The 26,621-nt window shown below is 34.8% G+C and overlaps 1 protein-coding gene across 1 annotated transcript in view; it reads left to right on the forward strand.

Moving 5' to 3' along the window:
• MALRD1 (MAM and LDL receptor class A domain containing 1) overlaps window positions 1–26,621 on the forward strand; it is a 288,915-nt gene that overhangs the window by 166,469 nt on the left and 95,825 nt on the right. The window contains exons 28-29 of the mRNA XM_074876823.1: window positions 10,671–10,851; window positions 24,436–24,564. Coding sequence (XP_074732924.1) covers window positions 10,671–10,851; window positions 24,436–24,564 — 310 coding nt within the window. The remainder of the gene's footprint in view (window positions 1–10,670; window positions 10,852–24,435; window positions 24,565–26,621) is intronic.

Below are 26,621 nucleotides of genomic sequence, written 5' to 3' on the forward strand. Positions count from 1 at the left end.
ACTAAGTTGCTTGAAATGCTGATAGTGTTATAAAATGGCTTTGAAGCTTATTGTTACTCAGTCTTAGTGGTAGAACTGAAGGAAGAAAAATGAAACCCATGCAATCACAATTGTATCCCTTAAGCTACCTAAAACCCAAAATCAAATGAAGGTGGATTAGGCTAGAAAATGAAGAAGAAATTTTTATACTTGAGGAAAAAGGAGGGCTGGGATAGCTAGGAAATTATGACAGGATGAAGTAGTACAAGGTACTTAATCAATTCTCTTTTACGAAGAGGAGTAGTTTTGTTTCTCTGTTCTAATTGGTAAGGATAACATACAGAATGAAGATGTATTTTAAGAGCCTAAGCACATAAAAGTATATCTGATGGGGAGTATCATGGGAATGTAGAAAGATGCAAACAAGAAGTGAAAGAGTTTACTTGGTTATGAATGAAAGCTGGCTATAATGAAATCAGTAGATTTAATATTTGTGACAGGACAAATCAAAGTTTTAAGAATAGTCACAGAATAATTCATAGAAAACCAATAAATTATTCTTGCCTTCCCAGTATAGATTTATTTTCCAAAATAAGAGTTTTTAAAGTATTACTTCATATTTGCTAATGAGCAACATAATTGTCATTCCTTGAAATGCCTACCTGCTTGAAACAAAATCCTCTCTCCAGATGAATTATCAGTTGCTTTTTATCAAAGTGTTTTTGAAACTGGCTTTTCTCAACTCAGAACTTACAGCAGTTAAGAACCAAGACTGTTACCATTTAGCCCCTAGAAATATTTCAACTGCTGGCACTCATGACAGGGTGATCTGTTCATGCCTTCTAATGCTCTGAAGGATTCATTATGAGATTCCAGAATTCCAAAACTAGTGCATTTTAAAATAGGAATTTCATCAATGGTATAAGATTATTTATCAAATTTGTTCATTAGAATGCATGTTCCTTGCTGAAATGTATATTCTTTTATTACAATTATGTTACTTTTGGAAATGAAAATTGGGGAAAAGATGTTTCAGAGAGTGAAAATAATGCTTTGCACAAAGGAGGAAATGAAAGGGATGGATGGACGGGCTTTGTCATTAACTCTTATTATGAAAACCTGTTGAGACTAATACATGCAGACTGTCTGATAAAAGGCTTGAAGGCTGAAATATCAGTGTTTCATCTTGCTGTTTTCCTTCTTTCTAAAATGCACTGTGAAAATGCCATTATGTGATTTTGTAAGTTATCCTTAAAAGTGAAGCTAATTTTTCATGCATACTGATGTACTTAAGCAGTATACATTTTGCCTGGATCAAATAATTTCTTAAAGATACCATTTGAGCAGCTTGATATTTCTTTTTCAAGTGTTTTCATAGAAGGCAGAGACATATTAAATAACATTTCTGGTTCCTGTCAAAATATAACTGAAAAATCATAGAGAAACTTACTTTTAATGTATTCTCTTCAGTTCTGAGAATCATGAATCTTCATTGAAGTCACTGGAACTTGAGTAAGCTCATCACTTTCAGCAGCATATCCCTAAAGTAAAACTCACCCTGTTGTATAATCATCACTAACATTTTCCTATCTTTTGGGATCATTACTCTGTAGATTTTTGCAGTTCTGTTTTCTGCTTTTTTGTCGTTGTTTTTTCTTCTTTTTTTGCTACATCCATTTGCTGAATGTTTCAGAATCCCGTAGCATGTATCCCTCAGTTTAGTGATGGAAAGTCTGAATTTTGAGTCTAAAATCTCTCCCTACGTTGAAATTGTTTCTATTTGTCTCTCTCAGAGCTATTCTAGGTGGACTTAAGAATTTTGAATTACAATTTTAATGCACAGCTTCAACATTCAGATAATTAGTATTCATTTTCTAACTCCAATGGTAATCTTAATCACAAATCTCTGTGGGTTATTTAATAGGAGAGACAAATTTTCAAAGCAGTATCTAAGGGCAGAGTAGTAAATATCTACTGCTGTCCCCAGATCTTCCTACATGATTAACATCTACGAATGTTTTATTTGGTTTGTTTGCATGTTTTGCAACCTTACACTTAACATACAGAGTATGTGTCTTTCTCTAAAATAAAGTAACTTGTCAAAGCTGAGATGAGTTATTGTAACTAGTGCTGTTATAAAGTGCTACTGAACTGTTTGTATTGAATTGTTATCAGCCTGATGATTGACAGTGTGCCAGAGGACACACATGTTCATTCATAACTCACATCTTCACGTCATTATTGTCTCTCTCATTTTTCTTCATGTCACCATGAAGAAAAGAGAGAAGAAAGAAAAGAAGAAAAGAGGAAAAAGGAAAGAAAAAATTGAACTTAAAATTCAAATCTTGGGTGAACAAATCTCAACTTGACTTTGTTCTTTTACTCATTTAAATAATTTTAATAATTTTATACTGTATGTGGATTTATCTGATATAAAACCTTTTTTTCTTGAATAAAATATAAGGTCAAATTCTGTAGGGTTAAGTTACTGTTCTAAAATAATCTAAGCAATATTCTTTTAGGAAGTTAAGTTTTAAGAGAAAATCACTGAGAAATTAAAAAAGAGATAGAATCTGTCATGTGCTTTGAAAATAACTTTAGGTGAAGGAGACACAATAATCACCTCTTTTTCTTTTAAGAGATTCTGCTATACAGTCTTCAGTTTTATTGCATTTTAATGTGTTGGGTTTATTTCAAGCTCCATATGAAAGACTTAATCCTAGGAACCAAGATCTTTAAAAATAAGCAAGTATTCCATGTAATGCGATGTTGAGGTAGCAACAGCCCAAATCTATAAAGAAGGTGCTCAGAACGTTCTGAAAATAGGACTCACTCTCAAGCAATGAAACCTAAATAAGTAGACAGTTGATATTAGAAATGTCAGCAAAGGTATTCACTGTTCTGTAATTTGGAGAAATACAGCTTCATAGAAAATGTCTTTAAATTATGGGCAAATGAGGAAAAGCTGTGATTCTTCCACCTCCTGTTTCTTTGATGTACATGTAAAAGTGCAGGACTGCACTCCACTCCTTGTTGAGTAAAAGGAGGAATCAGGGAAGGAATATAATTCATCTTTAAACTTCATTTCTGATTCATCTTTAAACTATTTTGTCAGCCATCAAAAGGCTTTAATGATGATACTACATCAAGGAAATTAAAACTTCATTAAAACCAGGTTTATTAGTTAACTTCATTTACACACCATGAAAATAAGCTTGATTCTAAACTAAGAAGAAATAGCCTGAAAAGTAAACTGCCCTCCTGAGATACTCTTGTAAACCAGAAAGATTGACATGCATCAAAAGCTAGAGAAAGAAGCAGTGACAGTTAAAGTCACATTATGCTCGTTCTATACTATGTTTCTGTGTTTTGCATAGCACATATCCAGTTTTAAAAATTCTGGATGATAACAGCTTGCCAGGAAGATACTGTTTTCAAAGGAACCTGAAAACAGAGGAGAAAAGCTTTTTCCTAACAGTTTAAAAAAGTATGTAAAAAGAGTTTGACTTGTCTCAAAAGTCTGAAGGGTGCTGCAGAAAGAGAAGCCTTTTGATACAGTGAATCTCAAAAGTCTTTTCATGGTATTAATAATAAACAGTTAATGCTTTCTGAAAATAATTTGAAAGTATTCTGTCTCTGATTCAAAAGCCCTCAAGTATATTTGATTTGAAGAGTCCAGAAATATTTAGCAAATGTTTTCATTGCCTCCATCCATTTGCTAAGCTCAGCTTCATTTCCTGTGGCTCCACTGAAATAAATATCAGATGCAAACGAACCAGGGAAATATTTTGAGCGCAGCTCGGAACATGAATAGAAAGAAAGGTGCAGATCAAGAACAAAATCTGGGTTTCATTGCTGTTTCACTGCAGACGTAACAAAGCAGATTGTCTCATAGCGGAACCTTTATAATTGCATCTGGAATACCTAGTGTATTCTACTGACATAGAGTGTAGTTTCTCTGAAACATTTTGTAACAAAAAATTACATATGCCTCTTGAATGGTTTGGATTCACTTCCTAATATCATTCCGACTCTCTTAGAAATGTAGCCTTGAGAATAATGGTGGTCTCTGCTGCATAGGAAAAATATATTGGCCACAAGATAAAAGGAATTCTAAGACAGAAAGAAATCCTCACCTCTCCTTTATTCTTAGTATCCCCAGGTGAATTAATGAGGATATTGAGCCCCATAAGATATACTTTACCCCTGAAGTTCTCCAAAGAGAGATTATAAACACTTTAGATAGTTCTTCAGATGAAGACAAGTATGAAGACGATTCTGAATTGCAATGTAATGAAATCATTAAGAAATAATTCCCCTCAGACTATCAGAAAGTAGATAATCCTCTGAATACAAATAGGAATTTTCCAATATATTTAGATGTACAGACATACCAATCTAAACAGGTTACAGTCTTCTTAGAAGTAATTCTGCCATTTTCTGAGAGTGTTTATGACTCGGCAGGATGGGATAGTGGAAGACCAGGACCCACTGCTTCAAGTCAATGGAAAAACATGCTGTTTACTGTTAAGTTTTCCTTAATATCATCACCTCAGCGTGACCTTTGACTATGTTCAACCCATAGAGGGCAGTGACATGCAATTAATAATACTTTTCAGAGCCCTGAATGAAAACACTCTCTTTCACATCTGCTTCTAGGTGTTGGTGTGTGTTTTGGGGAAGAAATGAAACTTTGTTAGCTGATCTGTCAATAACATTGGGCTTTTAGAATTTCTCAGGTTGAATTTAGGGGATTATAAAGTACAGAATTACAAAATATGTTGTAAAAGGTATGTTCTGAGGAACTTTCCAGAGCTGTTACCCAACAGTAGCCTGCACTAATAAATAGTGGACCACATGCCATGAACAAATAAGTCCAAAGTAGAAATACAGATGATAAACTAGCAGGTGTTCTTCTACTGTAGCCTGTGGTACACTTGTCCTGTAAAGCTTATGTGTATGACCATCAAATAATCCTCTTTAACTGTGTTTGTCTGCAACAAGATTAGGTGATCATCAAGGCTATTGAGACTGCTGGGTCCCTCCCTTCCCACTGTTCTAGGATGGAACAAATAAGCTTATTGCAATCCGGACCTATGATGAGGACACTACTGATAAATTGGACTAAATTTCTCTCTTTTCTACTATAGGTAGAGATATATGTTAACCAGGTGAGCTTGTTTGATACCAAAATAACTTTTTGTCTGTTAGGAGATATAACTGGGCAACGTGTCTGTTTCATTTTTGATCCATTGAAACATTTGGACTATGCTGGCAGCTATGAAGGTGTTTGCATAGTGAAACTTCTGCCTGCTGTTGAGATGACGTTGTGCACCTCTTTTCCTTCTAGGAAGTTCCAGTGGTTCCCTATGTATTTGCATAAGAAAAACATCTGAGATCCCAAGAACAAGAATTATTATAATACTTGGCATATTTATTGAAACCTCGGTGCTGTACTGTTGCCTCCTGAAATAATAATTATTTAAGTGCTAATTAAGTGTTAGGTATTGTAATTGAAATAGTGATAGGTGTATACACATACAAAGATGGACTTTTGAAAGGACACACTGATGACTGGGTTTTCAAAGAAGCTATGAAATGCTATTGATCATGGCTGAGAGTCACAGAAGTGCATCCACATCTTAACTGTTGGCAAGATTTTTTTCTAGACTTCTTCACTTGCAAAGAAGGTGAAATATTTACAGAGTCCTTTTTCCAGAAGAGGGGTGGGGTTCAGGAGGAAACATGGATCTGTACATTTGAATAGGTAATAAATGAGCAGTGGATTCCTGTATCATGAGTTAGATCAGCATAGGAAGGATTCTCTTGATAATGAATAAAAGAAAAAGCTGGGACTATAGTATAAAAGACACTTTAAAATTGTTTATATTGGTATTATAGATATGATTCAGCTAGACAAGTGAAATCACTTCACAAAGAGGCAAAATAGTCTAGAGAATGGTCTGTGTAAATCATAAAACAAGAGTTGGATGAAGGCTTTAGCAGTCCTCCACCTAAGAGATGATGAGAACTTCTGAATTTTAATTTATGATGTTATTTCCGATGTTGTGCAGAAAAAGTTTACAAAATATTAATATAGACCACATAATAATTCAGAAGGATTTTAACACTGATAAAGTTACAAGCTTGAGTGGCATGCAGATTGTGGAACTGTTGACAAGTCATAAAAGGAAACATAAGGAAGAAAGATTAAGTTATTTCAGCCATTTTTCCCCTCATCAGAGGGAGACATCCACAGAAAGATATTAAAGAGATATTATGAGATTTTACTCTAAACAGAAAAAAAACTGTTGTCATGTGTTAGCAGTGATGTGTAATTGTTAGCATTTTGCTGCCAAATGAGATATCTTGCTAAAATATAGACTTTGACCAAGTTTTTAGGGCAAAAATATTTTATATGTGCATTCTGTGTCAGTGAGATCTGAGACCCTGTCTTCTCTCTTCTCTTTCAAAGACTTGCATATATGTAATATACAAAAATTATAATCATCTCATAGTTCAGAACTACAATTTAGCCTTTAGTTTGGAAAGATAAGGATTTTTCCTTTCGCATATGCTGGTTTTTGGATGCTATTTTTTCATGTTACTTTGGAATACCCTCTTTGGCTGAGGGTGGTAGACTGGTGGTTTAAATGATGAAAATATCTTATCTATCATTCTGCTTAGCTGGAGTAGAAATGCAGGCAGTAAGAGGATGCAGATGGGAAACTGGATGATGATATTATTTTGGGAATGTAAGGTAGAGTGTGAGGTGAACAAATCTGAACTGGAAGGAAGGCCAAGACAAATGTAATGGACATAATAGTGTGTCTTTGATACAAAAGTGTTGGTGTGAGGAAAAGAGAGACTGGGAATACATGCAAGTAAGTATAGCAAAGAAGGATATGTGGAACCTATGGTATGATGCTTACAATGCAGAAGAGGGGTGCTTTTTTTTTTTTTTTTTTTTTGGTAAAGGACCACATGCAGCTAGACTGCTGCAGGGTAACTGGAAAATGGGATTTTCACCCTGTCCAACAGCCAGCATAATCACCACCCCCGCCAGGCAACGTAACCATCTTTTATCAGTTTCTTAGAGCATAGACTTAGACTGCACCTTTTGCCACCAGCCCAGGTTGAAGAGCAATCTAGACACTCAGTAACAGTATGTGTCAGTAAAAGAATAGCCTCATAAAAACAGAAGGAAAGGTGTCAATGTGGCCTCCAGTCTCCTCTACGCTGAGATGCATTTCTTCTGACGGTCATATATACCTCTTTTACATATCTTTTACATTGATGCATTTATATGAAAGTGAAAAAGATCAAAGGATTTCTGGATGCAATAGACACGCCAAAGCACAAACATTTTTTCTCCCTCAGGCCATATTTATGTTTGTTTTAGAAGCAAACACATTCCAAAGATATGAAATGCCAAAGCACCAGACAGATTAAAGGGCTGGAGAATGAAGAAAACAAAACAATAATTCATGAAATGGAATCTGCAAATCTTGGTATGATCCTCTCATGTCAAGTATGTATCCAGAAGAAGTGTATAACTTACACCCCTTAGACAAACCAGCTCCACTGTCTGGGCCTGAGGAGAGGAGGAGAATCAAGCTTCCTGCTTGTCTCTCCCTTTCACACCTCTTCCTTTGCTATTTCATGCAGACAATGTGGAGGGCTTGTATTTTTGAAGGGACTCTTCACTCTGGATTAGAACAGCTTTCATGCTGTTATGCAGGGGATGAGGTTGCTTTTCATTTTGTTATGTAAAGCGGTAGCTGACCAGTGAAAAATCAACCTTTATGAAAGGCTGCTGTTGTACAGGAACTGCTACAGTTGAACCCAGACAGGAAAAGAAATGTCTCTCTTCCGTGTTTTATTCACGTACTCGTATTCAAGAATTTGTGAAGTGCAAGGAGACTGCCATTTCTGTTGTAAAGTTTCTATCTGAAAAAAAATCTTCCTAGCAAGGAGTACTTCAGTGTCTCACATGAAAAAAAAATGCCCAGTTCCTTTAACTGCATAAAGATTTGATATATTATGGCTATGATACCATATACAAATTGGTTGCTGCAATATTTTTATGTGTGTATTTCTAAATAAATATGTGATCAGTATTACTTGTTACTCACAACATGCTTTACTCAAAAATCAATGTGGTAAATGTAACATAAGTCTGAACAGAATGTCACGTAATAAAATATAATGTGAAATCAATTAAAATCAGTCTAACTGCAGACATGAGGCTCATATTGTGGTTAACTATGCTACATTTAATATTTCCAGAATTTATATAAATGTTTATCTCTGTATATTTTAAGAAGCTCTACTGACTTCCATACATCCAAACTTAAACACATGTAATTTTTTTGTAGATTTGGAGCTTAATGTTGGGATAGATACAAGTTTTGAATTTTTCTATCTCACTTAAATGCATGAAATTAAAGGAATTCCCTTATCATTTAGTATCATTATTATTCACTTCATCTTAAGTCTCCTAAATTCACCACTAATACACAGCACAGAGCTACTTTTGTAAAACTAATAAGTAATTTCTTACAAATAATGTTTTGGAAGTTTTCCCATTCCAAAGAATTCTCAAGGGCAGTCAGAAGAGGTTCCAGATACAACATATGGATTAAATATTAAAAAGTGTTTCTCTTCTAAGTTTTGTTTTCATATTCCATGTTGGAGACCTTAAAGCTGAATGCAACTCATCATAGCCATCTGTTTTATTCATGTCATAGTTACATGGAAGATGTTTGCAGACTAAACCAGTTACTCTAATAATATGTAACACTCTTCTGGAGGTTATGCAAAAATATCAGAATTGATGGAATAGATATTGTCTAGTTTCTGAAATAATTAAGTTAAATTGTTGACTAAATATTTGATGAACAGGAATGAGTAAAGTTAAGACAGATTTGCCAAACTGTCTAACCACTCTTAAAATCAGCTTCGATTACCATATCTACTCTTTTTGAGCTCAGTGTTAGTATAGAGTTCTCTACACTGTGTTTCCAGGTTGAAATGTAAGTGGAAGTTTTAGAAAGGGTCTTGCACTCATTCTGATTCCAGTCCCCCTTAATTGCATTGATTATGGGTCTGAAAGGGGCTTCTTCACTGAGAGGGTGGTCGGTCACAGGAACAGCCTCCCCAGGGAAGTGGTCACGGCACAAAGCCTGTCAGAGTTCAAGGAGCTTCTGAGCTTAGTCATATGGTTTCGTTTTAGGTGGTCCTGCGAGGAGCAGGGAGTTGGATTTGATGATCCTCATGTGTCCCTTCCAACTTGAGAGAATCTATGATTCTATGATTCGTGACATAAAAGGCTGCTATCACCACTGGTACAACACCACTAGTAGTGTGTAGCAATAGACATGTTCAGCTGAATATCTATGACTTTATATGCAGTTATGGTGACACTTCCCTGTGTTTTCTTTCCTATTTAGCAATTTAAAGTAAAGTTGTCACTGTTTTCAACTAACTGCTTTACAGTTAATGATGATGTTCCAGAAGAGCATTGTGAAGCCATGCTTCAGTATCTCTATGTTTTGGTAGGTCTAAAGACCTCCTTCTAAAAGATATCAACAATTCTGTGAGTTCCCTGCTTCAGAAACAACTAATATAATACTTTTGTGCATGCTTGGCTGCACTTTCCTATTCAGAATACAATATCTAAAGCACCAAGATTCATTTTCTCATCATAAATATGCATAACACAATCTCATTAACATAAATCTGATCTAACAGGTTCATCATGTATAAAGAAATGTAATTAATTTCCTTCCCTGCCTATTTTTACCATCGCCTCTGTTTTCCTTAGATTTTGCTCGTGCATGTACTACTTTCTTAGAATCTTTGTTATGCATTACATTTAGCTGTTTGATGCATTGCACAGTGCTTTTATTAGCTGTGGGTTTTGATAAGAAAAGACTAGCAAAAAATTTCTCATTTACAATTTCTATGATTAGTTACATAGTCATAAAAAAAATAAATTTGAACATATACAAAATTTCTGCAAATATTTACTTTCGGTGGCATCATATATGTGTATCATCCATTCACAGCAAATGAAACTGGTGCATCTGCATTCTAACACTACTATTAAAAAATGACACATGTTTGCTGCTGACTCACTAGTTAGGTGATATGATTGGACTTTTAAAGAAAAGCTTTAAAACATATTAGCATATTTGAAAGTCAGAATACTCATATTTACCTTCAAATAAACCATAATAAACATACGATTATCTTATATTTATTATTTTCCTCCCTTGTATTACCATTGTCACAACTTTTTAAAGATTATACCTATCTGACACCCTAATTTTAAAATGGTAGACTAATCTTGCATCAGTAATATATTCCAAACACAAAGAATGAATCTCAGTATTATATAAAATTAAATACAACTCTACCAAAATGGACTGTTTTGGAGTTCAATCATACACATAGTAATTTCTGTACTGAGACTCCATCTACTATTGATGTTTTTGTGATTTGTATGATAATCATCTCATCTCGCTACTTCTATTATCATAGCAAAGCATATGTTTACCATTTCTTGAAAAAATTGAAGGGTGTCTTCCAGTCTTCTCTCTGTTTGTTTGGGTTTTTTTTAAAAAAACTGGTATTTGATAATCCATACTTACATGTATCTTACTATATACAATTTATTCAAACTTCAGACTGATGATGGGATTGTGAAAATATGGAGTGAATCAGGAAGCCATGGTGATGAGTGGAACAAAGTCGAGTTACACTTGGGGAAACTGAGGAATTTTGAAGTTATCTTTGAAGGCATTCGTACCAGAGACCTAGGAGGAGGAGCAGCAATCGATGACATAGAGTTCAACAACTGCACCACAAGTAAGTTCAAGAGGGAAGTTTCTAGAGGGATGCTAAAGGAGATGTAGGATGTTCTTGCTTGTTTTTAAATACATTATGGTTTTACTCTTTTCATCATAATGTCACTGTTCATAAAATCAGTTAAGAATACGTTGTTTCCACTCTTCTAACGTCAATATTTTTTACTCATATAGAAAGTCTTGTATTAGTGCAGCATTCTCACACTAAATTATTGCAGACAAATCTAAGAAATGCTAGAGGTTTTGTTTCCTTAATTTTTTCAATTTTGAGTAATAACTTTCCTTCTTTATTTCACTAGTAAATTATTCAATCTCTGATGTTGTGTATAATCGCTTTATAAAAATTATGTCAGATTATATCAAGTGAAGCCTGTGGTCTCCCTGCTTTATCGTAAAGGCTCTTGTCATAAAAATGAGTTGAGACTATGTCATGGTTTAATCCCAGCCAGCAACTAAGCGCCACACAACCACTTGCTCACTCCCCACCCTGGTGGGATGGGGGAGAGAATCGGAAGAGTAAAAGTGAGAAAACATGTGGGTTCAGATAAAGACAGTTTAGCATGGACATATGCCTTACTCAGCCATATCATACGCACTGATTTTGGCATCCCAAGGTAAAGCAAAAGCCGCGCACACAAGCAAAGCAAAACAAGGTGTTCAGCCATCTCCAGGAAAGCAGGGCTCCATCATGTGTAAAGGTTACTTGGGAAGACAAACACCATCACTCCGAATGTCCCCTCCTTCCTTCTTCTTCCCCCAGCTTTAAATGCTGATCATGATATCATATGGTATGGAATATCCCTTTGGTCAGTTGAGGTCAGCTGTCCCAGCTGTGTCCCCTCCCATCTTCTTGTGTACCCCCAGCCTACTCACTGGTGGTGTGGGATGAGAAGCAGAAAAGATCTTGACACTGTGTAAGCACTATTCAGCAATAACGAAACCATCTCTGCATTATCAGCACCGTTTTCAGCACAAATTCAAAACATAGCCCCATACCAGCTATTATGAAGAAAATTAACTCTATCCCAGCCAAAATCAGCACAGACTACAAATTAATCCCTGTCACTATTCCTTTTTCCAGTTCAGTTCAAGTGTTAAGGCCAGCAAATTAAAGAAAAACTTTGACTTCTTCACAGGATACTCACTCTATTTAATTGATCTTTTTGTGGACATAGGCTAAAATAGGAGCTGAGTTTGCTTTTTAAAAAAAAAAAAAAAAAAAGATACAAAGTGGGTGGAACATGGCTTCCATCAAGAAAGGATGTGCTCTTTATCCCTGGTAGGAAACAGTTGACATAATATAAGTGTATTTGTTGAGTGAGGCAATCATTGCTGATGCCACATATTAAGACTGTGTGAGTTTTGGGGAAGTTATCTAGGCAAGCTTTACTCTCCTGCCATGGTCTGGATGCCCATTATCAGTTGGAGCATGGAAAGTGCACTTCTGAAGAGCATTTTTAGATCTAGTTTCATCTAAAAAATGTAGAGTTTGCATTCAGGAGTTGCTTTGTGGTATAAATCAAAGAATGAAAACTGGCTACAACTTGGGATCTACTTCAGAACTGCACTTTAATAAAACTCTAAGGCAGATGTATCTGTAAAAGTTCTTCCAGGCACATGAATGCTAGTGATTCCCTTGTGCTTTTTCTAAATGTTCCATTGCACCCATTGCTATGCATGTGGTTATTCTCTAGCGGACAAAGGTAGATGGATAAGGATGCCCTGGTAGGAGATTGGAGGTCAATCTTGAATAACAAAGAGGATGCTGATCACTCGTGCAATTTGTTTCCAAGTTGTGATCAGACGTATTAATTCATACAGTGGGGTCTAGTTAAACAACATTTCTGAGATTTTGTCCCATTTTTGGGCTACAACAATTTAGACACCATTTCACAGTCAGATTCATGAAGATATTCAGCATATAAAATAGCAGGATATATTTTTCTAAGGAAGAAGAAAACTCCCTGTTAAGTTCATAAAGATGGTATCAACATATCTTCATATAACATACAAATATTTCTGCCTACTCTTAAGTTCACATGTTTTATAATAACCTGAAGATAGACATTATATAAACATAACTGGAAATGCTCCACAGAGTTGTCGTTGCAAGGAAGGAAATTGTTTCAACAGGGAGTTGGAAAGCTGACATATGAAGGATCTTAAATTCTTTAAAATGCTAAGACTGCTGAAATTTACATTGGGTTTAGTCTATGACTGCACAAATCTGAATGTCAATAATGTTTTATAACCAATCTTACATTAAAATACCTTTGCAGTGAAACAGTTCATTAAGTAACTTGGGTTTATTACTATATAGCAACTATTTGGTTTGCAGCACTGCTTCAGCAAGAGGCTCTGTTGGGAAAGAATTTGCACCATGTGCTCTGACTACTTTCACATACTTACAGCTTTGGCATAGTAATATTCCTGTGCATTTTACCAACAATTATTGTTTATGAAGATGGATGATTCATAGGAGGCTTTTCTCTTACAAGTTTGAAGTACACCGTTGAAGCTCAGTATAAAATACAAATACAAATTTTTTAAAGATTGAATTGCATGGTGGATATTTTTGCACTGTAATAAGGTACAGTCTTTATATAGTCGGGATACATTCACTTTACAGTATCTCTGTTAATGTATGCTAGGCACAGCAGGGTTTTCATTAAAGTTTAGGTGTATGTATCTTATGGGTGTATACTATTGGGATATGTTTATGCTTCTGTCTTTAGTTTTCAGCAGTATTAGAGACCTGTCATATATTTGCTTTTTAACTGTATGTGTGTGCATGTATGCAAATGCACGTCTGTAAAAAAACAGACCAATCAAACAAAAAACCAAAAACCAACCCACTCTCCTCCCCCATGACTTTCCTGTCTCTACAATGATATTTATGCTTAAACTAAAGTCAAGAGGGAAACATTGCATTGTCTTTAGCATCTTTCATATCAGCTCTGTGTATGATTTTTTTGCCTTCTACTCCACAAGTTGATATCTTCTTGCTTAATTTTCTCTAGACTTTTGGTATGCTGACCTTCTTGTTGGCATGATGACATGAAGGAGGCTGGTCTGACCTTTTTCATTCTTGTTGTTATTGATTCTTTACCTTTGTAGAACAAACAAACAAAATACATTTTGCCAGATTCTCAAAAATAACATTTCCCATTTGACCCAAGCCTGGGGCATTCGGGACAGGAAAAGCATGTCATGTCTAAATTGTTTTTTGCAGCACAGGGTTCACAGTTTTATTGCGTCTGTTGTAACAAAGCTAAAAGACAACAAACAAAATCTTACTGTGGCCAAACTCAAGGAGAAGAGTAGCATACAAACCAGAAGGGGTCAGGGGTTTCTTCTCAACAAAATGACTTGATTTACAACACTTATTCATGTACTGTGTTTGTAGCTGTAGAATTGCTGACCTAGACACACAGCGAAGGTCCTCGGGGGGACCTCTGGAAGGTCTGTATTTCCCACTGGGATTTATAAGGTTAAACTAAAATCTTATATAATATTATGGATATTCTGGCCATGGTAATTACATAAACAGAGGAATAGACCATGCACAAAAAAACCTAGGGGATAATTGAAGATAATTAAAACTTGAATAACAGGTTTGAAATAAGCAGAAAAGAATGGAAATGAGAAAGCCTTAAATTGCATGGGAAAAAACTGAATGCTTAGCTTCCTCCCAGCAGATGTCATGTAGTGGTGGAGATGAATGTGAGAGCAGTTCTGGAGCTTTCATATATGTTGGAATAGTCTCCTCCTCACAGACTGTCTTTTTGGAAGCTGCTGAATGGTATTCCTGGATTGTGGTTCATCGTCAACACAATAAAATAATTGCCTCTTTGCAGAAATAATGTACTCAAGTGGAGAGAGTGAAGAAGGAAGAAAAAGACAGTCTGTGTGAGGATTTTTGCCATGAATATTAGAACTGCTTTTATGTGCTATGGTAATATTCAATGGTTATAGTAAAATTTAATAAATCCGAAGACTTATTGTACATGTGTTTTCCTTCAGCTTGCTTGCATACAATGTGTTATACAAAGAAGCTGTACACAGCATAAGGGAATATGCATGGAGATGGATTAGCTCTGCACATTTCTTTGCTCTTCACTTACATAGCTGTGATTTACATAGCCCATGTGATATGAGGATTTTCAACTGACAAAAGAGAATCTTTTCACTACTTTCTTTTAAAAATTAATTATTTACAAGCTTCTATATCAATAGAATACTACAGGTAACTTTATTTATTATGATCTGTGCTTCTAGGGGGAAGCTATCCTGCAAGGTTCATTTCCCTCAGGTCTCACTAATTTCAATGGAAGTGAAGGTCAAGAAGCAGCTGTGGATTTATTGGAAATGTGAGAGGTCTTGGAAATATTGTCAGATGTAGAAAAAAGAAGGTTAAAAAAGTCTTATCAGTTGGTTGTGAGCGGGTGAATTATGTTTTGATAGCAAAAATAATTTAAATTCCAAATCTGATATCTTTTTATTTTGCAGGTTTAATTGAAAAATGTGAAAAATAGTGAAGTGACATAACAGTCAGAGAAAGATTGTTCTTAATATTAAATTAATTTCTTGATTAATTACATTTGAAATTTTTTTTTACCTTCTTGTAAAATAATTCTTTATACAACTTTAGTGACAGACTATCCTATGTGACCTGAATTGAGTTTAGAGTGGTCAGCTCTTGAGCCTTTTAATAATTGACTTTGACCATGCATGAGGTTATTTGCAGGCTAGAAAAAAATGTCTGCAATTTTGCCTTAATAAAAGCTAAAATACCTATGAGTATTGTACAGAATAATCCCTAAAGATAATTTTATTTTTGAGACTTCTGACACTTATTTTTATGATAACATCTTCTAAATATCCTGTCAGAAATAAACTGTGGTCTGGTAACCTTAAAGAGCACTTCAAGAATTATTGATTTGTTTTCCCAACTGATGTCTCACTGTCATATAATGGTGAATCAAGAACACAACTCGTCAGACATGCTGTTGTCAGTAGTCTGAATTTCATACATCTGTAATTTTAAAGGAATCTTGTACTCCAGATATAAAACACAGACTGTAAGCATGGACATATACCTTACTCAGCCATATCATACACACCGATTTTGGCATCCCAAGGCACCACCTGAACAAAACAACAGTGAAAGATAAATGAAAATAAGTGAACCATAACTCTAAATTAAAATTAAACAGAAAATTCTAGAATAGTGAATTATTTAGTTGATTTATATATTTTTCCATGGTCTGGCAATTCAGTGTGATAAAAGTCCAGGAAGAAGAAAGAGCCATTACAGCTCCAGTGATCTTTGTGGCTGCCTGTTTGGGATCAGACTTCACAAGCTTTTTTTCTCATGTTTAAGGTAAATAGGATACACATTCAGTCATACTCAAAGTGGTCTTAAAACTATATTTAGTTTTTAAAAGAAATCAAAATCAAAATGCCACAGTACTGCTATTGATTTACCAAATTGAGCTGAACAGAAATTTTCTTTAAAATATAATAAAGCTTGCTTTACATGGTGATAAACTTTTTCTTTCCCTTTCTCCTCATATATTTGTATTCCTCCCCATCTACAGTTTATGGCAAAGACCATAGGTGAAGGTACTTCAATCCTTTGAACAACTTTGCTTCCATGCTCCCGTAAACAAGAAGCTTTTAAAGTCTCAGCAGAGAAATACTTTCTCATTAGAATTCCATCCTAGCTTTGCAGATCAGAGAGAAAACAACTAAAACATCCTAGTGTTTGGGTGCGTAGGCCAACTTTTTCATTTTTAAAATAAGCCAGTGTTTTCTTTGAATCCTCAGCTATGTATCATGCAAAGCTTTACATTTAGTTGAGAATTTAGGTTCTTCTGCTCAAACACTTGAGAAAAGTTCAAACTCTTATAACAGAAATATTAAGTACAAACGTGGCCCTGAAGTGATAGTGAAGGGAATTCAGGCAGAGAAAGCTGCTGGAGCTGATTTAGTCACTCAAGTTATACATTTGTATTCAGCCAGAAAGTATGTCCAGTTACCTGGTTTTTTTTATATTTTTCTTTTTTTTCCTCTTCAAAATATTTTAATGTTCTATGATGTTTTGTACCTGTTTCTATAAATAGGTCAATGTCAGGGTATTCTGACATGGAACACTGGAATTGCATCACCTGTCTAAAACTTCTCAGTAAATGTGCTGAAATTAATGATAAAATTCTTATTTGTTAGTCTAATGTTTGGATTTTGCCTTCAGAAGGATATTATTCTTTGAGCTGTCAATTTACAAATTGTCAGTATCTATTGAATCTGTTTCACTGTAGAGGAAGAAAGCTCATTTAGAGAGGTCTAGTAATTTTTAGTAACTTTAACTTGTGTTACTGTAACATACATTAACACGAATGTGCTTTATACTTTTTAAATGAAAATCTTACTGAACTCAGATCTCATTACACTCAACAGAGGGTACAGATGATGCACAATTTGGTTCTAGGCACAAAATAATCTCTATTCTGGAAACGTGAAAGCCACAGCTGCCTTCCACGGAACATCCCGAATGCCCTCTTCTCCCTATATTTTACCGCTTGCAGGCTGCAGAAATAAAGCCTAGAACACCAGATCCTCACTCATTGCTCAGTCCTCAGTGCTTCTCCCTAGTGTCTTTACTATTAAGCCAAATATGGCAGCTCCCTATATGAGGGTACTGTGAGCATGAACCCCTTATCCTGCTGATACACTACGCCAGGGTTGGTCTTTCAGTCTTAATCAAATATAAAATCTTCTGTCCTTGCCTGGCGTGGGTTTATATACACCATGACAACAGCACTAGAAGTTGAAGAGAATTTTTCTTATCTTTTGTATTGCTTGAGCCAGAGCCAGTTGTACATTTCCAGAACTATGGATGAATTTTCTATTCTTCCAGTTTATTTGGTGGCCTTATGCACTATCATACTACTTGCTTTGAGTATCTTTAGGAAGTCCATTGGCAGACTTTTGTATCTACAGGTGAAATTCTCTCCTAAGAGTCAATATAATTTGTTAGATCTTCTGTATATGTTGAGCCAATGCGTATCTTTGAATTAAATCTGGCCTTTTAAATGAAACATTCTGCGAGGAGAATTCCCAATGGTTTTTGAATTACAAAAGAACCTTATTTGAAATTATATCTAGCTTGCATGAGTAGAAACTATTCATGTAGTTTTCCTGGCAAAAGATTGCCAAGGTCATCCATGACAGAAACATTATTGATGAGTTTGCTAACAGAGCTTTAATGTTCTATAAAAAGTCATGTAGAAAAGGGTACCAAACAATTGGGGTAAGCAAATGAAAAGCATGATGCAAATTGTGCTTCATCATTTCTGAACTTCAGAATACTCAGTACAGTTGAGTTCCAGATCTAATGAAACCTTCTAGGAGCTTGTATTTCATATATTTTAATTTAAACAAAGAGTGAAACTTGGAAAGTAAAGTTCCTTTCACTGAATAATATTTTCAACAAAACATTTTAAATTTTTTTATCTTCAATTTTTCCTATATCTCAAGTATTGTGGGAGAAGGGAGGGAAGTGATATAAGTACTCTCACTATATGACACAATTTAAATGACAAATAATAGAAAGAGGTGAATTTTCAACTGTAATTTGAAAACATTTCTACTCAGAAAGGACCTTAATTTCTAAAAAGACAAATAGGGGGTGAAAAAGTCTCATTTCCCTTTAATATACATTGCATGTTTCGTTTCATACTGTTGACATGGTGGCGTTGTACTGTTGAGAGTGCATGCATTCCTCTTGGAGAGCAGAGATGAGACCTTTGGCAAACAGCAGCTCAGTGTACTTGACCTTGAGTTACATGTTGCTTTTCAAAACAGCTCAAGGTCTTGTTCACTGCAGCCTTTAACAACTGTAATAACTTGGGATTCACTCTATGCCTTTCACAAGCATGTAGCACTGGCCAAACATAACCTCTGACAACCTATGTAAGTCTTAAGTGTTGTAATGCAACACAGCAAGAACATCTCTTCTTTTTGGCTGTATGATCATTCAGTTCTTTCACGATAAATATTTTAAATAGGAGCAACATTTATTGTGTCAACCTAACAGACAATCTATGAAGCTTACTGGTATCTATCAAACAAAAAAAATTTTTGCAGTTATCCATTTTATTTCAGACAATAAAGATCTATAGCTTGTAAAGCTGATATTTGGCCTGTCTGGTTCTTTCCATAATTTTAGATGTAATGGATATCACAGGAATATTTTTATCTTACAAAGCCTTGTTAAAAGAAAGCTCTTGTACTCAGAGAGTCAGAAAAAACAGTCACTGGCCCAATGTTGTCCTCTAGTAACAAACTTAAAGGAAGGAAGACCGTTTTCATGAGTTCTTTCATAGTCAAGTAACTGGTGACTGAAACAAAGCATCCAGGTTAATAGTGTTGTATTTATCAGTGATCTTCAAATTAATCTTGTCATTTCTATAAATTCTGTGAGTACTATATGGGCTAGTCTTCCATAGATAACATATACTGATATAAATACACAGCTTGTGATGTATCCACAGTAGAGTCACAATTTATTTGTCGTGTGCACGAGGTGCATCTGTGTCTTGCTTGTTTTCTATGTGTATACAAACACACACAGGTATTCTTACTAGGAAAGATCTTTGCTGGTATTCTGAGAATTGCATTGTGAAGAACAAAATATGTAGAAATGAGCATGCAAAGGCAAGTTCGATGGCAACCACCATTAACACACTTCTTTTGTAGGGTTTCATGATCCAAAAGCCAAGCCAGTTCTATTGGTCTCTTAAAAACTACTTAGAAGATTATATGACTCTTTGCTACATCAATTCAAAATGCACTTAATTGAAAAGTGATATCTTGTGTTTTCCTTTTCCTTTTTAAGTACTGACATTTCATTTGGCGTAGGGATTTGCATAACATAGTCAGTAGTTACTATTATATTTAAAATATGTCCTGTGCTAGTTCCTTGTGGTGTCATGGTTTTCAGGAAATGCTGCAGTTCAAGGGGAAACCAAACAAATGGGTAGAATAAACCATTAGCATTTTGCTACGCCATAATAATTGTTTTAATTTTTTTTTAATTTATGCGAAACTTATCCCCAAGTATTTACTGTAAGGCAAAAAAAAAGGTGGTTTACAAGGATATGTGCTGTGGCCTGTCAACTTTGATCCAGAAGAAAATCAATAGTTTAATTGCTCCACTGATTCTTGTTAATCTAGTCATTTCTATGCTGATCTAAAGCTCGGTTGTTATCATAAGCTATGAAATTCTTTGTGGTTTTCTGTTTTATATTCTATATTATTTTGTTTTGGGGTGGGTTTTTTTGTTGCATATATTCTCTTTTTGTGTCTTTTTGATTTGCAGCATATATGCATAGTCTTCAGACCCCACAAGTTTATAGACTGAATAATTGTAGGAGAAAAGAGAGCAAAGCATAATGAAAAACAAAAGTAACTTACCCAAGAAATGTGCAAGGGTCCTGGAAATTAATAAATATTGTTGGAGCATCAGTTCTCATTAAAAAAATTAACACGTACTACCCCTAATTTTTATGGCTCTATGTTGTTCCTTTACTACTCATGCTATGCCTGTAGACTAACACTCCATTACTGTATGGATATTTTCCATGATGTACAGTTATGTGTGGAACTAAGCAAACAGTGGACTGTTCAGGATAGTGGCTAAACCAAAGATTTGGAAGAAGGTCAGGCCAAAAATGAACATTATGGCTTTTTCATTAAAAGCAAGTTTCTTTCTGGTCAATAGTTTTCTTATATTGAAATGTTTTCTATTGCTTTTGGATATCTTAGCTCTCTTCGGAATTTTCATAGCATGTTCATAAATAAGCTTAGTACTTAACAAAAACATTTAATTCCCTGTAATTCCTTCCTTTCCATTGTGTGATATATCCACATTTGTGTATTGTATATTTCAGTTTTTCATCTCTGACATTTTCATACATGGAATCAGCTCATTCTTTTGCTTGTTGTAGCTCACTGAACCATTTTAATGTTGTAGCTTCTCAAAGATAACTTCAGTGAGCAAAGTACAACTGATTTTTGTTTTTTAATTATAATTTTTGTCCTAATTTGTTTGGAATGTATTCAACAGTATGTTATTTTTTTTTCTTATAAGTTTCTTGAGCTGTTGTTAGAAGAAAGAGGCGAGAAAGAAAATTTGCCATATTTTCTCTCATTTTTTCTGCTTAGAATAGTTTTTCTGTATGTTTGTATTTTCATGGAATGTTGTGAGAGAAACTATTGGGAAAAATATATAAATAATATTACATGCTATATATAATCAACCATTATCCAATACATGTTTTCTTTCTACTTACTGGTGATCAAAGTACAACTGAGGAACATGATCAGTCAAAAGCTATATATTTTTATATGCAGTCCCACACAACCAACATATGCTCTGAAATAAGATATAATGAAAATTCCTCATTTTATCTAAAATGTCAACTTCAAACATATCTTAAGCTGTCCATTATGAAACATCATTTTGCTTTCTACTGTAACTCCCCAGAGGGAGATTTGAATACTGTTCTTGGAAACATCATTCTCCAAATTCAGTACTGATAGACAAACTCAGATTTTGGTAACTCTGTAATTTTAATGACAAAATTAGAAATGGGCAAGATAATATTTTGTATGTCCTCTCTTTTACTTTGTTCAAAGTGTTTCCTAACCTGTTTTTTTCATTAAATTGGCACTCTACCCTCAGAATTGAGAATATATTTTCAAATATATTCTTCAATACATTTTTCTGATTAAATAGAATTTTTATATTATATTTAAAGAATGTCTGGTAAAATGAAACTTCTAAGTTGCAACTTCTGTGTCTGCACCTCTGTTTAGTTATCAGTGTTGTTGATGCTGAAGTGGTATTTTGTGGTTAAAACTCAATGTATTTCTTGGTTTGATTTAGCTTTTAGCTGGTGAAGGAGTTTTGGTCAGAATGTGTGTACTCTGGAAAGTTGATTTTTATTGCCACAATTCTGAACAGGAGTTTAGAATATTTAGCTTGGCTATGCTATGCTAATACTGGTACGTTAATTCTGAGAGGAATTGTATTTTTATCTCTGCCAAAGGCTGTGGCAGAATCTCCATCATTATCGTAAATGTAACCTGGTATCCCTAAAAATGACTTATAAACAAAGTCTTGCTCCAAAAGTGTAAAATTCACAGACGTCACTCTGTGTTTGGACTTTATAGCATTCACATCTGTTGAGATAAAAGTTTTCATTAGACTGTGTATGGATCACATGTTTTATTTTAAGATAAGCTAAGAAATGAATGATATTCATAAATGCTCATTTCTGGTATGCTTGAAGTACTATTAAGTAGCTTATTAAAAAAGAAGAACTGTAATTAGTATTAAGTGCTAAATATAAATGATAGAATAACATAACATTGTCTTGATTAAAGGTGAAAGGAGGTAAAGGTGACGTATATGATCAGTCACAATGCCATGGATTTCCAAATGTCATTCCCCTGGATGGTGATAATGTACCTCTTTCATGTGCAGTGAAATAAGATGTGAAAATTATTGTACCCTAATGGCTCTGCCATTAAATAATTTCTGTCGTTATTGAAGCCGTTGAGTGGCTTATGGAAGTCACTTAATTTTCCAGTGCATCATTTCCAGTACATGGAATGGAATTGAGATGAGGGAGTCAGACTCTTCTCAGAAGTGCCCACTGAAAAGACAGAACACAATGGGCACATATTAAAAAAAAAAAAAAAAAAGAAAAAAAAAAAAAGAAAAGGAAATTCCATCTGAATACAAGAAATTTACTACCAATTTACTGTGGTCAAACACAAGCACAGGTTGTCCAGAGAGGCTGTTGAGTCTCCATCTGTGGATATGTTCAAAACCCAACTGGACATGGTCCTGCACAACCTGCTGTAATAGAGCAGGGGTTTGGACTAGATGATCTTGAGAGGTCCCTGCCAATCTCAACTATTCTGTGAATCTGTGGTTTTCCAGAATTTAGGATAAACTATATTAATGTACTTTCAATCAAGTTTTATCACATCATTTGGGAGAGGCGTGAAAACTGCCTTAACCATCACAAATGCTTCAGTCAATTTTTTCTCAAGAGCCCACTCTACTAAGGGCTCTCTGCCACACAGATTCTCTGTAAAAAGCAGTCATAGCTTTTCCTGTATTTAAGGCATCCATGGCAAGGCTGTTGCCTGTGGATTCCCTGACACCTAGCCAGACCAAATTGACAGTGTAAAATTAAAAACCAGAACAACAAGACAGATATCAATTTGAAACTAGATTTTATTTATATGAATGCTCAGGGACGTACATATTTCAAAACTGAAAATTTAAGACAGGTCCTGCATGTAACCAACCTTATCACTGAATTTTTTTTTAACTATCCATTCTAAATATTTGAATTACATTTTAATGCTGTGTTGTTTCTCTATTTAATATTACCTTTTGTGCATGTTTAAACTAAACCAAAAATTTAGTTCTCCTTTCCTATTTTGCTTCAATGTGAATGTAGTTCCCCAGTCTGTAAAACTCAGTAAGTACCTCTGTTTGAGGAGGTTAATACCCTGACAGCAATAACTTCCCCTTCTGGAAATATGGGCCTGCACAAAGGTAAATATCAAGGTGTTCTGTCCACACTGCGTTTAATGACGTGTCACATTTTAGTCATGTTTGAAGGAAAATATAAAATGTATTACAATGGAGTCAAAACACATTCTCCTAAAGGTCTTTATTGCATAACTTGGAGCTCTAGAGTGAAAAACAATCTTAGGCTAACAGGAGTGCATCTGAAATGTTACATCTGGGATTATCAGAACTGTTTCAATTAGTGCTAACTGAAATCATGCACCCAGTGCACTGAACTAAAAAATAATTTATGTAAGTTTCGTTATAATCTGACAGTTCAGAGATGGCTGAATCTCAGCACTCTGGCTTTGGTCCTAGCACTTTTTGTGCAAGTTAGTAAATTGCTCTCATTTTACGACATGATTTTCACTCACTTTCAGAGATGATCAAAAATTGTTGTAAAATAGGTCCTTATATTAAATACCATAAAAGGAATTTCTGGGCAGTTCACACACTCAGAGGAGAAGTTTCTCTAAACTCTTCAAAAAAAGTTAAATGTCATATAAAGACTTTAAAATTCTATGCATTACACAAATATTGTATAACAGTCATTTTTTTTCAGTTTAAAATGTTTCTGTTTTCCAAATTATGTCCTGTAATTATGAGCACATAAAGCCTTTAGCCTGTCTACGTTTCAAAAACTCACAGAAATCTTTTTTATAGAATGTGCACAACAAATACACTGGGGAAACAGTCATGTTGATGATGAACTGAATTTTCTTCCAGGCAAAACATCCCACCCTGGAAGTTTTGGGAAAGGCCAATACACTAGTCTAGACACACATAATGCACAGTTAAAAGAATGAGACCAAATACCATCTGTTGGAAGCAGTAAATCTCTGAAGTCATGGTGTATAATGGCTAAACAAATGAAAAAGAGCATCCTTTGATTTAATTACAATATTGATTTAAATGTCCTGTTGGTTTCAGTTGGAGAAAATCCCAGGGAATGCCCTGCCCTCACTGATTTTGTGTGTGGGAGAAAGAATTGCATAGAGTCTCATTTCATCTGTGACTATAAACCAGACTGTGAAGACCTATCAGATGAAGCTGACTGCAGTAAGTATCTCTTTGTCTATTAATGTAATCTCCAGTTAAAATTGTAACTTTAAATTCTGTAGCATAGCTTAGCTGAATTCACAGAGCTCCCCAGAAGATAATTACAAGCAGGTTGCCTGCTCCCCCAACACAGAAGGTCTGACATTTTCAGATCCTCAGAGACATTTGTTGCAAAAAGTACTTAAGTTTGATTTAGTTGCAAAAGTGTAACTTACTCAAACCAAAGATTAAATATTAAAAAAAAAAAAAAAAAAAAAAAACCAACAACCACCAAAACATCTTAAGGACTAAAAACATATTTAAGGAATAAAATCCATGGGTTACAATACAAATTAACTCTGAGAAGAAATGTAAACTCATTTATTAAGTTGAAAACATGTTGAGCTGTCAATGTTGAATGAAAAAGCTAAGTAAGCAAATTAATGTACAGTAACATTTAGATATGATTCTGCTATAAGTGATTATTTAAAAACAGGCCTGTCTTTTCTTTCAGATTAATCCCATCTTTGTGATCTGAGTTGTGTTGCTACTATGTCTTCATTGTTCTTTGTTCTTGCTGCTACTGCAGAGCTATGAAAATATTTTCTTGCTATTACTCTATTACAGAACTGTTGGACAAAATCCAGTCTGTTTGTGTTTTTGCAGTCCTAGTGAATACTGAGACAAAATCTGTAGGTATTCTTTACTAATGCTGTTTGAGATGGAAGGACACAGCTCAGTTTTGAAAATCTGGATCAAGACTTTCCAGTTCAGACTTGAAGCTCAAAAGCAGTAAAACATTGTGCTCTTGTTCGTGGTCCATGTCTTTGTTTATTTACAGTCACCATTCAGACCAGACTTTTGAAGCAGGAAGCTTAAGTGGTCCGTATATAGATTTCAGTAATCAGTCTAATTCTTAATCTTCAAGCTGGAGGGCCAAATTCTGCCATAATGCGGATATGATCAAAATAAACCTTGGTAGATAAAGTAAATGCATCACATACATCAATTCAATGCTCACGTTGTGTTGAAGTCCAAGTACTCCATTGAAATCAACAAATATTAGGTCTTCCCTTGAAAATCAAAGGCATTTTCTCTTGCATGGGGTTGCTAAATGCTTTGACTGGACAGGGTTACAAAAATAATGACCCTTTACTGGGTGATGTAAATTACATTGTTTTACCAGACAACAGACTTACAACTTGGAATACATGTGAAGATGTCACTGTAGCAGATTTAACTTGGAGTTTCTCCCTCTTTATTGTTTTCATAAAAATAAATAACAGTTCTGAAGCACATACGCTGAAGCTGGTGTCTCTATTTCTGGCTTCTATATCCTGCGGTGCTCTGCGTTCCAGTGAATTTTGAGAATCATATTCATAGAAATGAATCTACGTTGAACGATAACTTTAAAAGACTAGATTTTTTTCAAGTAGATTCCAAGAAAGGAATACAGATTATGTGTTTTAAACAGATAATCTCTATTTATTGTATATAATATTCATATTTTTTCAGGAGTTAGACAAAGTGCAACAAAATACTCTGTAAACTCACCCTTGTAACATTTTACAGGCCTAAGATGCAGTAAATCTGAATTGCTGTCCAATGTAAACAGTTCTGTAAAGATATTCAGAAAACTATCAACACAATTTATTCTGTAAATATTGTTACAGTAGCTTCACTGCGGGGTGGGGGGTGGGGGGTGGGGGGGGTTGTCCTGTGTTGTCTGGAAGTACTGTGATAGCATCAACTCTCTTTTCTTAGTCAGATAATAGATGGAAACATTTCAGGCCATAAATGATCTTGAATCACAGCAAAGCAACACAATCTATGCTATACTGCAGAAAAAGTTTTCCAAGGGAAGAAAAAAATAGATACTGATATTCACTTTAAATAAATAGAGTAAAATATCCTTTTATTATAGATGGAAAGGCTATAGTTACATCAAAATGTTTTTAGCAATCTTTAGTCTTGCTGTTGCTGCAGAACTGAGAAAATATCAAGTTAACAATAGAGGAGAGATACTGTAATCTGGCATACAGAATACCTAGATAAGCTTCAGGTATAAAATTTCCCTA

Source organism: Strix uralensis, chromosome 1 (genome assembly GCF_047716275.1).
Source record: "Strix uralensis isolate ZFMK-TIS-50842 chromosome 1, bStrUra1, whole genome shotgun sequence".
NCBI classification, from domain to species: Eukaryota; Metazoa; Chordata; class Aves; order Strigiformes; family Strigidae; genus Strix; species Strix uralensis.